The sequence below is a fragment of the Pristiophorus japonicus genome, unplaced genomic scaffold (assembly GCF_044704955.1).
Source record: "Pristiophorus japonicus isolate sPriJap1 unplaced genomic scaffold, sPriJap1.hap1 HAP1_SCAFFOLD_428, whole genome shotgun sequence".
In the NCBI taxonomy this organism is placed as follows: domain Eukaryota; kingdom Metazoa; phylum Chordata; class Chondrichthyes; family Pristiophoridae; genus Pristiophorus; species Pristiophorus japonicus.
In genome coordinates, this window is record NW_027254179.1 from 282,145 (window position 1) to 300,383 (window position 18,239).

Here is an 18,239-nt window from a genome sequence, read left to right on the forward strand (position 1 = left end):
AACAGGCTCGAGGGGCTGAATGGGCCTCCTCCTGTTCCTGTGTAACAGGCTCGAGGGGCTGAATGGGCCTCCTCCTGTTCCTGTGTAACAGGCTCGAGGGGCTGAATGGGACTCCTCCTGTTCCTGTGTAACAGGCTCGAGGGGCTGAATGAGCCTCCTCCTGTTCCTGTGTAACAGGCTCGAGGGGCTGAATGGGCCTCCTCCTGTTCCTGTGTAACAGGCTCGAGGGGCTGAATGGGCCTCCTCCTGTTCCTGTGTAACAGGCTCGAGGGGCTGAATGGGCCTCCTCCTGTTCCTGTGTAACAGGCTCGAGGGTCTGAATGAGCCTCCTCCTGTTCCTGTGCAACAGGCTCGAGGGACTGAATAGGCCTCCTCCTGTTCCTGTGTAACAGGCTCGAGGGGCTGAATGGCCTCCTCCTGTTCCTGTGTAACAGGCTCGAGGGGCTGAATGGGCCTCCTCCTGTTCCTGTGTAACAGGCTCGAGGGGCTGAATGGGCCTCCTCCTGTTCCTGTGTAACCGGCTCGAGGGACTGAATGGGCCTCCTCCTGCTCCTGTGTAGGTTCTGTGATAGGGGGAGAATGTCCATGGGCTGTGGGAGGGGATTGAATGGGTGGGTCGGGTCTGTGATAGGACAGCTCGGATTCTCACGGGTTTTCCTTTGATGTTCTCAGGCTGACTCCTCGGAGCGAAGATGAAGGTTTTATCGGCGGGGATCCTCCTCTTGCTCCTGACCCGCGATGTTCTGAACTTCAAGCCCAACACCAGCAAGGACGGGGTCACACACAGGGACATAACGAAGAGAGCAGCCCTGAGAATCACCTATCGAATCTTCCAGCAAATCCCCAACTTCGAGGGCCGCGTTCTCCCTCCCAACTCCATCCCGGTGAGCCCAGCACCCAGCCCCGTCTCTCGCGCTGTCTCGCTGGGCGATTGGGGTGGCCCAGTGACAGAGTGTTGGAGGTGGGACTGTCCCAGTCAGACCACAGCACAGACCCTCCAAACCTGGCCCTGTCTCCCCGCAGTGAACAGAGAGATCTCCAAACTTAGCCCCCCGGGAATAATCCCCCCGTACTCACAGAGCAAAGGGCGGTGTGTGATGGGGCAGTGTAGAGGGAGCTTTACTCTGCATCTAACCCCGTGCTGTACCTGCCCTGGGAGTGTTTGATGGGACAGTGTAGAGGGAGCTTTACTCTGTATCTAACCCCCTGTACCTGCCCTGGGAGTGTTTGATGGGACAGTGTAGAGGGAGCTTTACTCTGTATCTAACCCCGTGCTGTACCTGCCCTGGGAGTGTTTGATGGGACAGTGTAGAGGGAGCTTTACTCTGTATCTAACCCCCTGTACCTGCCCTGGGAGTGTTTGATGGGACCGTGTAGAGGGAGCTTTACTCTGTATCTAACCCCCTGTCCCTGCCCTGGGAGGGTTTGATGGGACAGTGTAGAGGGAGCTTTATTCTGTATCTAACCCCCTGTCCCTGCCCTGGGAGTGTTTGATGGGACAGTGTAGAGGGAGCTTTACTCTGTATCTAACCCCCTGTACCTGCCCTGGGAGTGTTTGATGGGACAGTGTAGAGGTAGCTTTACTCTGTATCTAACCCCCTGTCCCTGCCCTGGGAGTGTTTGATGGGACAGTGTAGAGGGAGCTTTACTGTGTATCTAACCCCCTGTCCCTGCCCTGGGAGTGTTTGATGGGACAGTGTAGAGGGAGCTTTACTCTGTATCTAACCCCCTGTACCTGCCCTGGGAGTGTTTGATGGGACAGTGTAGAACAGAAGAACATAAGAAATAGGAGCAGGAGTCGGCCATTCGGCCCTTCGAGCCTGCTCCGCCATTCAATACGATCATGGCTGATCCGATCATGGACTCAGCTCCACTTCCCTGCCCGCCCCCTTTATTCCCTTATCGGTTAAGAAACTGTCTACCTCTAACTTAAATATATTCAATGTCCCGGCTTCCACAGCTCTCTGAGGCAGCGAATTCCACAGATTTACAACCCTCTGAGAGAAGAAATTCCTCCTCATCTCAGTTTTAAATGGGCGGCCCCTTATTCTAAGACCATGCCCCCTAGTTCTAGTCTCCCCCATCAGTGGGAACATCCTCTCTGCATCCACCTTGTCGAGCCCCCTCATAATCTGATACGTTTCGATAAGGTCACCTCTCATTCTTCTGAATTCCAATGAGTAGAGGCCCAACCTCCTCAACCTTTCCTCATAAGTCAACTCCCTCATCTCCGGAATCAACCGAGTGAACCTTCTCTGAACTGCCTCCAAAGCAAGTATATCCTTTCGTAAATATGGAAACCAAAACTGCACGCAGTACTCCAGATGTGGCCTCACCAATACCCTGTATAACTGTAGCAAGACTTCCCTGCTTTTATACTCCATCCCCTTTGCAATAAAGGCCAAGATACCATTGGCCTTCCTGATCACTTGCTGTACCTGCATACTAACCTTTTGTGTTTCATGCACAAGTAACCCCCAGGTCCCGCTGTACTGCAGCACTTTGTAATCTTTCTCCATTTAAATAATAACTTGCTCTTTGATTTTTTTTCTGCCAAAGTGCATGACCTCACACTTTCCCACATTATACTCCATCTGACAAATTTTTGCCCACTCACTTAGCCTGTCTCTGTCCTTTTGCAGATTTTTTGTGTCCTCCTCACACATTGCTTTTCCTCCCATCTTTGTATCGTCAGCAAACTTGTCTACGTTACACTCAGTCCCTTCTTCCAAGTCGTTAATATAGATTGTAAATAGTTGGGGTCCCAGCACTGATCCCTGCGGCACCCCACCAGTTACTGATTGCCAACCCGAGAATGAACCATTTATCCCGACTCGCTGTTTTCTGTTCGTTAGCCAATCCTCTATCCATGTTAATATATTACCCCCAACCCCGTGAACTTTTATCTTGTGCAGTAACCTTTTATGTGGCACCTTGTCAAATGTCTTCTGGAAATCCAAATACACCACATCCACTGGTTCCCCTTCATCCGCCCTGTTCGTTACATCCTCAAAGAACTCGAGCAAATTTGTCAAACATGACTTCCCCTTCATAAATCCATGCTGACTCTGCCTGACCGAATTTTGCTTTTCCAAATGTCCTGCTACTGCTTCTTTAATAATGGACTCCAACATTTTCCCAACCACAGATGTTAGGCTAACTGGTCTATAGTTTCCTGATTTTTGTCTGCCTCCTTTTTTAAATAGGGGCGTTATATTTGCAGTTTTCCAATCTGCTGGGCCCTCCCCAGAATCCAGGAAATTTTGGAAAATTACAACCAATGCCTCCACAATCCCTGCCGTTACTTCTCTTAAGACCCGAGGATGCAAGACATCAGGTCCAGGGGATTTATCTCTGAAACAGAGAAGCATAGACAATAGGAGCAGGAGTAGGCCATTTGGCCCTTCGAGCCTGCACCACCATTCAATGTGATCATGGCTGATCATTCCCTCAGTACCCCATTCCTGCTTTCTCTCCATACCCCTTGATCCCTTTAGCCATAAGGGCCACATCTAACTCCCTCTTGAATATATCTAACAAACTGGCCTCAATAACTCTCTGTGGTAGAGAATTCCACAGGTTAACAACTCTCTGAGTGAAGAAGTTTCTCCTCATCTCAGTCCTAAATGGCTTACCCCTAATCATTAGACTGTGTCCCCAGGTTCTGGACTTCCCCAACATCAGGAACATTCTTCCCGCATCTAACCTGTCCAGTCCCGTCAGAATTTTATATGTTTATGTCAGATCCCCTCTCATTCTTCTAAACTCCACTGGGAGCTTTACTCTGTATGTAACCCCCTGTACCTGTCCTGGGAGTGTTTGATGGGACAGTGTAGAGGGAGCTTTACTCTGTATCTAACCCCCTGTACCTGTCCTGGGAGTGTTTGATGGGACAGTGTAGAGGGAGCTTTACTCTGTATCTAACCCCCTGTAATTGCCCTGGGAGTGTTTGATGGGACAGTGTAGAGGGAGCTTTACTCTGTATCTAACCCCCTGTACCTTCCCTGGGAGTGTTTGATGGGACAGTGTAGAGGGAGCTTTACTCTGTATCTAACCCCCTGTACCTGCCCTGGGAGTGTTTGATGGGACAGTGTAGAGGGAGTTTTACTCTGTATCTAACCCCGTGCTGTACCTGCCCCGTGAGTGTTTGATGGGGCAGTGTAGAGGGAGCTTTGCTCTATATCTAACCCCCTGTACCTGCCCTGGGAGTGTTTGATGGGACAGTGTAGAGGGAGCTTTACTCTGTATCTAACCCCCTGTACCTGCCCTGGGAGTGTTTGATGGGACAGTGTAGAGGGAGCTTTACTCTGTATCTAACCCCCTGTACCTGCCCTGGGAGTGTTTGATGGGACAGTGTAGAGGGAGCATTACTCTGTATCTAACCCCCTGTACCTGCCCTGGGAGTGTTTGATGGGACAGTGTAGAGGGAGCTTTACTCTGTATCTAACCCCTGTACCTGCCCTGGGAGTGTGTGATGGGACAGTGTAGAGGGAGCTTTACTCTGTATCTAACCCCCTGTACCTGCCCTGGGAGTGTTTGATGGGACAGTGTAGAGGGAGCTTTACTCTGTATATAACCCCGTGCTGTACCTGCCCTGGGAGTGTTTGATGGGACAGTGTCGAGAGAGCTTTACTCTGTATCTAACCCCCTGTACCTGCCCTGGGAGTGTGTGATGGGACAGTGTAGAGGGAGCTTTACTCTGTATCTAACCCCCTGTACCTGCCCTAGGAGTGTTTGATGGGACAGTGTAGAGGGAGCTTTACTCTGTATATAACCCCGTGCTGTACCTGCCCTGTGAGTGTTTGATGGGACAGTGTAGAGGGAGCTTTACTCTGTATCTAACCCCCTGTACCTGCCGTGGGAGTGTTTGATGGGACAGTGTAGAGGGAACTTTACTCTGTATCTAACCCCCTGTACATGCCCTGGGAGTGTTTGATGGGACAGTGTAGAGGGAGCTTTACTCTGTATCTAACCCCCTGTAACTGTCCTGGGAGTGTTTGATGGGACAGTGTAGAGGGAGCTTTACTCTGTATCTAACCCCCTGTACCTGCCGTGGGAGTGTTTGATGGGACAGTGTAGAGGGAACTTTACTCTGTATCTAACCCCCTGTACATGCCCTGGGAGTGTTTGATGGGACAGTGTAGAGGGAGCTTTACTCTGTATCTATCCCCCTGTACCTGCCCTGGGAGGAGTGTTTGATGGGACAGTGTAGAGGGAGCTTTACTCTGTATCTAACCCCCTGTACCTGCCCTGGGAGTGTGTGATGGGACAGTGTAGAGGGAGCTTTACTCTGTATCTAACCACCTGTACCTGCCCTGGGAGTGTTTGATGGGACAGTGTAGAGGGAGCTTTACTCTGTATCTAACCCCTTGTACCTGCCCTGGGAGTGTTTGATGGGACAGTGTAGAGGGAGCTTTACTCTGTATCTAACCCATGCTGTACCTGCCCTGGGAGTGTTTGATGGGACAGTGTAGAGGGAGCTTTACTCTGTATCTAACCCATGCTGTATTTGCCCTGGGAGTGTTTGATGGGACAGTGTAGAGGGAGCTTTACTCTGTATCTAACCCATGCTGTATTTGCCCTGGGAGTGTTTGATGGGACAGTGTAGAGGGAGCTTTACTCTGTATCTAACCCCCTGTACCTGCCCTGGGAGTGTTTGATGGGACAGTGTAGAGGGAGCTTTACTCTGTATCTAACCCATGCTGTATTTGCTCTGGGAGGACATGCTGCCCTGATATTAACCTCACTCCTCGGTCCGTACAGATAGCAGAGTTGTCGGCCGAGAAGTTGTTCCAGTCGTACTACCGAGGAACCACTTCTCCCTCCAAGTTCAGCCAGGCGATGGATGAGATTGCCAACGCCAATGTATTTGTAGATCGCCGCTACACCTTCACGTCCGAACGACACTTCGATTCGGAGAAGCTGGTCGAGGGCAAGGCCAAGATCCTGGAACTCCAGACCAGTGTGGTCCAGAACATCGAGCGGGAGAATTTCAGAACCGCTCGGAAGAACATGGGACATCTTCTCCATACATTGCAGGTAGGCAAGGGCTGCCCGATAACCTCTTTCACAGGGACCCCCAGCTCCCAGCTGTGTCCTGTATCTCTCCCTCATCATTGCCTTTGTTACTCCCAGACTCGACTATTCCAACGCACTCCTGGTCGGTCTCCCACGTTCTACCCTTCGTAAGCTACAGGTGATACATAACTCGGCTGTCCCCGTGTCCTAACTCACACCGAGTCCCACTCACCCATCACCCCCTGTGCTCACTGCCCCGTGTCCTAACTCACACCCAGTCCCACTCACCCATCACCCCCTGTGCTCACTGACCCATGTCCTAACTCACACCCAGTCCCGCTCACCCATCACCCCCTGTGCCTCGTGTCCTAACTCGCACCCAGTCCCACTCACCCATCACCCCCTGTGCTCACTGTCCCGTGTCCTAACTCGCACCCAGTCCCACTCACCCATCACCCACTGTACTCACTGCCCCTGTGTCCTAACTCACACCCAGTCCCACTCACCCATCACCCCCTGTGCTCGCTGCCCCGTGTCCTAACTCACACCCAGTCCCACTCACCCATCACCCCCTGTACTCACTGCCCCGTGTCCTAACTCACACCCAGTCCCACTCACCCATCACCCCCTGTGCTCACTGCCCCGTGTCCTAACTCACACCGAGTCCCACTCACCCATCACCCCCTGTGCTCACTGCCCCCTGGTGGAGGGAGTGGGTGTTGGAGGTGGTGGAGGGAGTGAGTGTTGGAGGTGGAGGGAGGGAGTGAGTGTTGGAGGTGGTGGAGGGAGTGAGTGTTGGAGGGGGTGGAGGGAGTGAGTGTTGGAGGTGGTGGAGGGAGTGAGTGTTGGAGGTGGTGGGGGGAGTGAGTGTTAGAGGTGGTGGAGGGAGTGAGTGTTGGAGGTGGTGGGGAGCGTGGCCCATCGAGCGGCCTGCTTTGTCCTGGATGGTGTTGAGCTTCTCGAGTGTTTGTTGGAGCTGCACCATCCAGGCAAGTGGGGCGTGTTCCCTCACACTCCTGACTTGTGTCTTGTCGATGGTGGAGAGGCTTTGGGGAGTCAGGAGGTGAGACACTCGACACACAATAGCCAGCCTCTGACCTGCTCTTGGTCCCATGTTAACCTGCTCCTGTGATCTCCCGAACACAGTCCTGGAATATTGCGTCACTCTCAAACTGAGGTCCAGCACCTCATCTCAGAACCAGGAGTTTATGCTCGAACTGTATAAAACACTGGTTAGGCCACAGCTGGAGTACTGCGTGCAGTTCTGGTCAGCGCATTACAGGAAAGATGTGATTGCACTGGAGAGGGTACAGAGGAGATTTACCAGGATGTTGCACTGGAGAGGGTACATAGGAGATTTGCCAGGATGTTGCACTGGAGAGGGTACAGAGGGGATTTACCAGGATGTTGCACTGGAGAGGGTACAGAGGAGATTTACCAGGATGTTGCGCTAGAGAGGGTACAGAGGAGATTTACCAGGATGTTGCACTGGAGAGGGTGCAGAGGAGATTTACCAGGATGTTGCACTGGAGAGGATACAGAGGAGATTTACCAGGATGTTGCACTAGAGAGGGTACAGAGGAGATTTACCAGGATGTTGCACTGGAGAGGGTGCAGAGGAGATTTACCAGGATGTTGCACTGGAGAGTGTACAGAGGAGATTTACCAGGATGTTGCACTGGAGAGGGTACAGAGGAGATTTACCAGGATGTTGCACTGGAGATGGTACAGAGGGGATTTACCAGGATGTTGCACTGGAGATGGTACAGAGGGGATTTACCAGGATGTTGCACTGGAGAGGGTACAGAGGAGATTTACCAGGATGTTGCACTGGAGAGGGTGCAGAGGAGATTTACCAAGATGTTGCACTGGAGGGGGTACAGAGGAGATTTACCAGGATGTTGCACTGGAGGGGGTACAGAGGAGATTTACCAGGATGTTGCACTGGAGAGAGTACAGAGGAGATTTACCAGGATGTTGCACTGGAGAGGGTACAGAGGAGATTTACCAGGATGTTGCACTGGAGAGGGTACAGAGGAGATTTACCAGGATGTTGCACTGGAGAGGGTACAGAGGAGATTTACCAGGATGTTGCACTGGAGAGGGTACAGAGGAGATTTACCAGGATGTTGCACTGGAGAGGGTACAGAGGAGATTTACCAGGATGTTGCACTGGAGAGGGTACAGAGGAGATTTACCAGGATGTTGCACTGGAGAGGGTACAGAGGAGATTTACCAGGATGTTGCACTGGAGAGGTACAGAGGAGATTTACCAGGATGTTGCACTGGAGAGGGTACAGAGGAGATTTACCAGGATGTTGCACTAGAGAGGGTACAGAGGAGATTTACTAGGATGTTGCACTGGAGAGGGTACAGAGGAGATTTACTAGGATGTTGCACTGGAGAGGGTACAGAGGAGATTTACCAGGATGTTGCACTGGAGAGGGTACAGAGGAGATTTACCAGGATGTTGCACTGGAGAGGGTACAGAGGAGATTTACCAGGATGTTGCACTAGAGAGGGTACAGAGGAGATTTACCAGGATGTTGCACTGGAGAGAGTACAGAGGAGATTTACCAGGATGTTGCACTGGAGAGGGTACAGAGGAGATTTACCAGGATGTTGCCGGGACTGGAGAATTTTAGCGATGAGGAAAGATTGGATAGGCTGGGGTTGTTTACTTTGGAACAGAGGAGGCTGAGGGGAGACCTGATTGAGGTGTATAAAATGATGAGGGGCCTGGATAGAGTGGATAGGACGGACCTGTTTCCCTTGGCAGAGGGGTCAACAACCAGGGGGCGTGGATTGAAAGTAATTGGGGGGGAGGTTTAGAGGGGGTTTGAGGGGAAATGTCTTCACCCAGAGGGTGGTGGGGGTCTGGGGGGGAACTCACTGCCTGAAAGGGGGGTAGAGGCAGAAACCCTCACCACATTTGGATGTACACTTGAAGTGCCGTAACCTGCAGGGCTACGGACCCAGAGCTGGAAAGTGGGATTGGGCTGGGTAGCTCTTGGTCGGCCGGCGCGAGGCGGACACGATGGGCCGAATGGCCTCCTTCCGTGCTGTAAATTTCCGTGATTCTATGATCAGGAGCGGACATTGGGAATGTGCCCATTGGGCCTCTGCTCACCTCACAGGAGAGGGTTTGCACCCGTAAGCACCTCGCTACTTGGATCCTGTTGGGAAGCACATACCCCTCTCGAACAGGCAGAGTCAGCATGGATTTATGAAAGGGAAATCTTGTTTGACAAATTTGCTGGAGTTCTTTAACGGACAGGATGGATAAAGGGGAACCAGTAGATGTGGTGTATTTGGATTTCCAGAAGACATTTGACAAGGTGCCACATAAAAGGTTACTGTACAAGATAAAAGTTCACGGGGTTGGGGGTAATATATTAACATGGATAGAGGATTGGCTAACTAACAGAGAACAGAGAGTCGGGATAAATGGTTCATTCTCGGGTTGGTAACCAGTAACTAGTGGGGTGTCGCAGGGGTCAGTGCTGGGACCCCAACTATTTACAATCTATATTAACGACTTAGAAGAAGGGACTGAGTGTAACGTAGCCAAGTTTGCTGATGATACAAAGATGGGAGGAAAAGCAATGTGTGAGGAGGACACAGAAAATCTGCAAAAGGACATAGACAGGCTCAGTGAGTGGGCAAAAATTTGTCAGATGGAGTATAATGTGGGAAAGTGTGAGGTTATTCACTATTGGCAGAAATAATAGAAAAGAAGATTATAATTTAAGTGGAGACAAATTGCAAAGTGCTGCAGTACAGCGGGACCTGGGGGGGTACTTGTGCATGAAACACAAAAGGTTAGTATGCGGGTACAGCAAGTGATCAGGAAGGGCCAATGGCATCTTGGCCTTTATTGCAAAGGGAATGGAGTATAAAAGCAGGGAAGTCTTGCTCCAGTTATACAGGGTATTGGTGAGGCCACACCTGGAGTACTGCGTGCAGTTTTGGTCTCCGTATTTAAGGAGGGATATACTTGCTTTGGAGGCAGTTCAGAGAAGGTTCACTCGGTTGATTCCGGAGATGAGGAGGTTGACTTATGAGGAAAGGTTGAGTAGGTTGGGCCTCTACTCATTGGAATTCAGAAGAATGAGAGGTGATCTTATCGAAACGTATCAGATTATGAGGGGGCTTGACAAGATGGATGCAGAGAGGATGTTTCCACTGATGGGGGAGACTAGAACTAGGGGGCATGGTCTTAGAATAAGGGGCCGCCCATTTAAAACTGAGATGAGGAGGAATTTCTTCTCTCAGAGGATTGTAAATCTGTGGAATTCGCTGCCTCAGAGAGCTGTGGAAGCCGGGACATTGAATATATTTAAGACAGAGATAGACAGTTTCTTAACCGATAAGGGGATAAGGGGGCGGGCAGGGAAGTGGAGCTGAGTCCATGATGGGATCAGCCATGATGGTATTAAATGGCGGAGCAGGCTCGAGGGGCCGAATGGCCCACTCCTGCTCCTATTTCTTATGTTTATGTTCTTATTCATTCCCAAATTCCACCTTCCCTCCCCAGGATTTCTACAGTCACAGTAACTGGGTGGAACTGGGCTTCACGACCCCGAACAGCAACATCATCAAACCAGACGCTGACATCGGAACCAGGGCAGGTAGGATCCAGAACCCAGTCACATTCACTGACACTCACTGGGGTACGGTTACCATAGGAACAGGAGGAGGCCCATTCAGCCCCTCGAGCCTGTTACACAGGAACAGGAGGAGCCCCATTCAGCCCCTCGAGCCTGTTACACAGGAACAGGAGGAGGCCCATTCAGCCCCTCGAGCCTGTTACACAGGGAACAGGAGGAGGCCCATTCAGCCCCTCGAGCCTGTTACACAGGAACAGGAGGAGGTCATTCGGCCCCTCGAGCCTGTTACACAGGAACAGGAGGAGGCCCATTCAGACCCTCGAGCCTGTTACACAGGAACAGGAGGGGGCCCATTCAGTCCCTCGAGCCTGTTACACAGGAACAGGAGGAGGCCCATTCAGTCCCTCGAGCCTGTTACACAGGAACAGGAGGAGGCCCATTCAGTCCCTCGAGCCTGTTACACAGGAACAGGAGGAGGCCCATTCAGTCCCTCGAGCCTGTTACACAGGAACAGGAGGAGGCCCATTCAGCCCCTCGAGCCTGTTACACAGGAACAGGAGGAGGCCCATTCAGTCCCTCGAGCCTGTTACACAGGAACAGGAGGAGGCCCATTCAGTCCCTCGAGCCTGTTACACAGGAACAAGAGGAGGCCCATTCAGTCCCTTGAGCCTGTTACACAGGAACAGGAGGAGGCCCATTCAGCCCCTCGAGTCTGTTACACAGGAACCGGAGGAGGCCCATTCAGCCCCTCGAGCCTGTTACACAGGAACAGGAGGAGGCCCATTCAGTCCCTCAAGCCTGTTACACAGGAACAGGAGGAGGCCCATTCAGCCTCTCGAGTCTGTTACACAGGAACAGGAGGAGGCCCATTCAGCCCCTCGAGCCTGTTACACAGGGAAAAGGAGGAGGCCCATTCGGCCCCTCGAGCCTGTTACACAGGAACAGGAGGATGCCCATTCGGCCCCTCGAGCCTGTTACACAGGAACAGGAGGAGGCCCATTCAGCCCCTCGAGCCTGTTACACAGGAACAGGAGGAGGCCCATTCAGCCCCTCGAGCCTGTTACACAGAAACAGGAGGAGGCCCATTCAGCCCCTCGAGTCTGTTACACAGGAACAGGAGGAGGCCCATTCAGCCCCTCGGGCCTGTTACACAACAATAGGAGGGGGCCCATTCAGCCTCTCGAGTCTGTTACACAGGAACAGGAGGAGGCCCATTCAGCCCCTCGAGCCTGTTACACAGGGAAAAGGAGGAGGCCCATTCGGCCCCTCGAGCCTGTTACACAGGAACAGGAGGAGGCCCATTCGGCCCCTCGAGCCTGTTACACAGCAATAGGAGGAGGCCCATTCAGTCCCTCGAGCCTGTTACACAGGAACAGGAGGAGGCCCATTCAGTCCCTCGAGCCTGTTACACAGGAACAGGAGGAGGCCCATTCAGTCCCTTGAGCCTGTTACACAGGAACAGGAGGAGGCCCATTCAGCCCCTCGAGTCTGTTACACAGGAACCGGAGGAGGCCCATTCAGCCCCTCAAGCCTGTTACACAGGAACAGGAGGAGGCCCATTCAGTCCCTCGAGCCTGTTACACAGGAACAGGAGGAGGCCCATTCAGCCCCTCGAGTCTGTTACACAGGAACAGGAGGAGGCCCATTCAGCCCCTCGGGCCTGTTACACAACAGTAGGAGGGCCATTCAGCCCCTCGAGCCTGTTACACAGGAACAGGAGGAGGCCCATTCAGCCCCTCGAGCCTGTTACACAGGAATTGATGCTGGGGAGATTTACGAGAATGAGATGTTAAACCAAGGCCCCGTCTGCCCTCTCGGGTGGACATAAAAGATCCCGGGGCCACTATTCGAAGAAGAGCAGGGGGAGTTCTCCCCGGTGTCCTGGGGCCAATATTTATCCCTCAACCAACATCACTAAAAAACAGATGATCTGGGTCATTATCACATCGCCGTGTGTGGGACCTTGCTGTGCGCAAATTGGTTGCCGCGTTTCCCACATTACAACAGTGAGCACACTCCAAACGTACTTGATTGGCTGTGGAGCTTTGGGACTTCCTGTGGTGGTGACAGGCGCTATATAAATGCGTGTCTGTCTAATTCTGTGTGCGGCTGAACGGCTGTTGGAAGGTTGGGTCCGATTGTGAGGGTGAGCAGTGCATTGAATGAGGGCGGAGGCTGACCGAGAATGTAACCCGTTGTCCCCCCCTGTAGCCAAGGACCAGATGACTTGCTCCGCCTGTTCGACCTCCGTCTGTCGCAACAATGTCCTCGACAACATCATCGCCGAGAGGATTCTCACCACCGGTTATTTCAGCATCCTTCCCTTCGGCAAACCGAAAGGTGAGTGTGCGCGAGAGGGGAGATTGTTGGATTCACCGGGGGGGGGGGCTCAGAAATGGCCAGAACCTCCATCAAACACTGGACACGTACCGAGGGATCGTTGGGGGAGATTGGTGGGAGGGGGCGGGGGGCAGAGGTTCGCCGGAAAGCTGCAGAGAGAGGAGAGAGATCGATGAACAGGTCGGGTGGGCAGAGCAGGGGCAAATGCAGTTCAATTCGGAGAAGTGTGAGGTCATGCGTTTGGGGAGTGGCTAACAAGGCAAGGGGACACACATTAAATGGTCGGACACTGAGACGTGGAGAGGAACACAGGGACCTTGGGAGTGCAGGTCCACAGATCCCTGAAGGTAGCAGGCCAGGTAGGTCAGGTGGCTATGAAGGCCTACGGAATACTTGCCTTTATTGGCCGAGGCATGGAATACAAGAGCAGGGAGGTTATGCTTGAACTGTATAAAACACTGGTTAAGCCACAGCTGGAGTACTGCGTGCAGTTCTGGTCACCACATTACAGGAAAGGTGTGATTGCACTGGGGAGGGTACAGAGGAGCTCACTGCCTGAAAGGGGGGTAGAGGCAGAAACCCTCACCACATTTGGATGTACACTTGAAGTGCCGTAACCTGCAGGGCTACGGACCGAGAGCTGGAAAGTGGGATTAGGCTGGGTAGCTCTTGGTCGGCCGGGGCAACACGGACACGATGGGCCGAATGGCCTCCTTCCATGCTGTAAATTTCTCTGACTCTCCGGTTAGCGGACCCAACGATTTCACGCCCGGGGAGGAGGGGGGCGGGGGAGTGAGGGGCTATTGCCCTGACAGAGCTTGACGGGGTAGATGCAGGGAGGATGTTCCCCCCGGGGCTGGGGAGTCTAGAACCAGGGGGTCACACAGTCTCAGGATAAGGGGTCGGCCATTGAGGACTGAGATGAGGAGGAATTTCTTCACTCAGAGGAGGGGTGGTGAATCTTTGGAACTCTCTGCCCCAGAGGGCTGTGGGGGTTCAGTCGTTGAGTATATTCAAGGCTGAGATCGGTGGATTTTTGGATATTAAGGGAATCGAGGGATCGGGCGGGAAAGTGGAGTTGAGGTGGAAAATCAGCCGTGATCTCATTGAATGGTGGAGCAGGCTCGAGGGGCTGAATAAAAACATAAGAAATAGGAGCAGGAGTCGGCCATTCGGAATCAACCGAGTGAACCTTCTCTGAACTGCCAGGATGTTGCACTGGAGAGGGTACAGAGGAGATTTACCAGGATGTTGCACTGGAGAGGGTACAGAGGAGATTTACTAGGATGTTGCACTGGAGAGGGTACAGAGGAGATTTACCAGGATGTTGTACTGGAGAGGGTACAGAGGAGATTTACCAGGATGTTGCACTGGAGAGGGTACAGAGGAGATTTACCAGGATGTTGCACTAGAGAGGGTACAGAGGAGATTTACCAGGATGTTGCACTAGAGAGGGTACAGAGGAGATTTACCAGGATGTTGCACTAGAGAGGGTACAGAGGAGATTTACCAGGATGTTGCACTGGAGAGGGTACAGAGGAGATTTACCAGGATGTTGCACTGGAGAGGGTACAGAGGAGATTTACCAGGATGTTGCACTGGAGAGGGTGCAGAGGAGATTTACCAGGATGTTGCACTGGAGAGGGTACAGAGGAGATTTACCAGGATGTTGCACTGGAGAGGGTACAGAGGAGATTTATTAGGATGTTGCCTGGACTGGAGAATTTTAGCGATGAGGAAAGATTGGATAGGCTGGGGTTGTTTACTTTGGAACAGAGGAGGCTGAGGGGAGACCTGATTGAGGTGTATAAAATGATGAGGGGCCTGGATAGAGTGGATAGGACGGACCTGTTTCCCTTGGCAGAGGGGTCAACAACCAGGGGGCGTGGATTGAAAGTAATTGGGGGGAGGTTTAGAGGGGGTTTGAGGGGAAATGTCTTCACCCAGAGGGTGGTGGGGCTCTGGGGGGGAACTCACTGCCTGAAAGGGTGGTAGAGGCAGAAACCCTCACCACATTTGGATGTACACTTGAAGTGCCGTAACCTGCAGGGCTACGGACCGAGAGCGGGAATGTGGGATTGGGCTGGATAACCTGTTGTTGGCCAACATCGGTGGCCGTACCTTCAGCTGCCTGGGCCCCAAGCTCTGGAACTCCCTCTCTAAACCTCTCCGTCTCTCTCTCCCCTCCTTTAAGACTCATTAAAACCAACCACTTCTGGTCACCTGCCCGAATAACTCCCTCTGTGGCTTGTTGGTGAACTGTGTTTGATAATCGCGACTGTGAAAGTGCCTTGGGACTTTCCACGATGTTAAAGGCGATTTTTAAATGCAAGCTGTTTTTGATGATGGCGGACTATAATTGTGATTACAGGTAAATGCAGCCACGGAGGTTTGTCGGACGTGAGCAGCCTGAGAGACGCCCAGGGTGGAATAAATAAGGACACGCGTAAATCTTCGCACGGGTACCTCCATCAACAGGCGGCAGAAATCGCCATCGATGCTACAGAGGAAGAGTATGGACAGATCAGGGACGCAGTGGGGGACAAACTGTTCCTGAGGTGAGACGGAAATCGCCCCGACATAGACCCCCCGCTCACACACACTCCCAGTCCTCAGATCATCCTGACATAGACCCCCCGCTCACACACACTCCCAGTCCTCAGATCATCCTGACATAGACCCCCAGCTCACACACACTCCCAGTCCTCAGATCATCCTGACATAGACCCCCCGCTCACACACACTCCCAGTCCTCAGATCATCCTGACATAGACCCCCCGCTCACACACACTCCCAGTCCCAACATCATCCTGACATAGACCCCCAGCTCACACACACTCCCAGTCCTCAGATCATCCTGACATAGACCCCCCGCTCACACACACTCCCAGTCCTCAGATCATCCTGACATAGACCCCCAGCTCCCAGCTCACACACACTCCCAGTCCTCAGATCATCCTGACATAGACCCCCAGCTCACACACACTCCCAGTCCTCAGATCATCCTGACATAGACCCCCCGCTCACACACACTCCCAGTCCTCAGATCATCCTGACATAGACCCCCAGCTCACACACACTCCCAGTCCTCAGATCATCCTGACATAGACCACCCGCTCACACACACTCCCAGTCCTCAGATCATCCTGACATAGACCCCCCGCTCACACACACTCCCAGTCCTCAGATCATCCTGACATAGACCCCCAGCTCATACACACTCCCAGTCCCAACATCATCCTGACATAGACCCCCAGCTCACACACACTCCCAGTCCTCAGATCATCCTGACATAGACCCCCCGCTCACACACACTCCCAGTCCCAACATCATCCTGACATAGACCCCCCGCTCACACACACTCCCAGTCCCAACATCATCCTGACATAGACCCCCCGCTCACACACACTCCCAGTCCTCAGATCATCCTGACATAGACCCCCAGCTCACACACACTCCCAGTCCTCAGATCATCCTGACATAGACCCCCCGCTCACACACACTCCCAGTCCCAACATCATCCTGACAAAGACCCCCCGCTCACACACACTCCCAGTCCTCAGATCATCCTGACCTAGACCCCCAGCGCACACACACTCCCAGTCCCAACATCATACTGACATAGACCCCCAGCTCACACACACTCCCAGTCCTCAGATCATCCTGACATAGACCCCCCGCTCACACACACTCCCAGTCCCAACATCATACTGACATAGACCCCCAGCTCACACACACTCCCAGTCCTCAGATCATCCTGACATAGACCCCCCGCTCACACACACTCCCAGTCCTCAGATCATCCTGACATAGACCCCCAGCTCACACACACTCCCAGTCCTCAGATCATCCTGACATAGACCCCCAGCTCACACACACTCCCAGTCCCAACATCATCCTGACATAGACCCCCAGCTCACACACACTCCCAGTCCTCAGATCATCCTGACATAGACCCCCCGCTCACACACACTCCCAGTCCTCAGATCATCCTGACATAGACCCCCAGCTGACACACACTCCCAGTCTCAACATGATCCTGACATAGACTCCCCGCTCACACATACTCCCAGTCCCAACATCATCCTGACATAGACCCCCTGCTCACACACACTCCCAGTCCTCAGATCATCCTGACATAGACCCCCCGCTCACACACACTCCCAGTCCCAACATCATCCTGACATAGACCCCCCGCTCACACACACTCCCAGTCCTCAGATCATCCTGACATAGACTCCCCGCTCACACACACTCCCAGTCCCGACATCCTTCCTGACATAGACCCTGTTAGGTCCCTTAATTTCCAATGAAATACAAACTCCGATTGTAGTTTTAATGTAACTTTATTTTGGCAGCAGCAACAAGCTTCTGGCTTTAAGCCAGGCCATTGTCCTTCTGAGACCACGTGGTCAAAATGGCAGTACTTATACCTGGTTCAATTTACAGAAAGGAACTCGCCTTCTTTGACCTTATTGGCTCAATTGATATATTCTTAACCCCGAATTGGCTCACTGTCAAAGGTCCTGAAATGTCAAGTTGATTGATGACGTAATGCAATGTGCTCAGTCACACGTACACATGGGAGTCTGTGTTTTCTCAACCTGTCTAAGTGCAGCCTGTTTGAATTCTCGATCAATCCCCCATTTGATTCTTTCACAAACTGAATCATAAAACATCAAGTATCACTGGTTAAACGTTCTGCAAAATAATTTCATATATGTTAAGAGAGTTTCCTTCTAAAATTTGTTGATGTGTTTCGCCACATGTCCGGACTGGTAGCTTCCACACAAATTTACACCAACCCGAGTTCCATCATGGCCACAATGGAAGTCTGGTTTTAGTAGCTTAATTAACCTTATTCCAATTTAATCCAAATCAATATCTTAATTCAACCAGTAAACAACCTTCCCTTAAGCATAACATACCCCTGTGCCACGTACAGATGGTCTGCTGGGACCTGCAAGGTGTCTCACCTGTGGGACAGCAGCTACAGTCGCCTGGTCGCAACAACATTTAATCAACATAAACAAACAATATAAAAGTAAAACAATTACAACAAATAGAATTAAACCTTCCACCAATGAAGTTCCTATTGAACCTAGCCATTCAGTGGCTCCGCTCCACAAAGTGAATGATGGGGGTTGCTTAAGTTTTTCTACCTCCTTTTGGATATGCTCCGCTATGTGGGTAATTTCTTCGGAGCTATCTGGGATATATGTGCAACACTCAGTTCCGAGTAGGGTGCAAGTACCTCCCTTTTCAGCCAGA

General features: G+C 52.2%; 1 protein-coding gene across 1 annotated transcript in view; it reads left to right on the top strand.

The window, feature by feature from the left end:
• The first annotated feature begins 692 nt into the window (after positions 1–692).
• Positions 693–18,239, top strand: part of LOC139251260 (von Willebrand factor A domain-containing protein 7-like) — a 122,705-nt gene continuing 105,158 nt past the window's right edge. The window contains exons 1-5 of the mRNA XM_070873230.1: positions 693–884; positions 5,764–6,039; positions 10,556–10,649; positions 12,840–12,968; positions 15,340–15,526. Of these exons, the coding sequence (XP_070729331.1) occupies positions 693–884; positions 5,764–6,039; positions 10,556–10,649; positions 12,840–12,968; positions 15,340–15,526 (878 nt within the window). The remainder of the gene's footprint in view (positions 885–5,763; positions 6,040–10,555; positions 10,650–12,839; positions 12,969–15,339; positions 15,527–18,239) is intronic.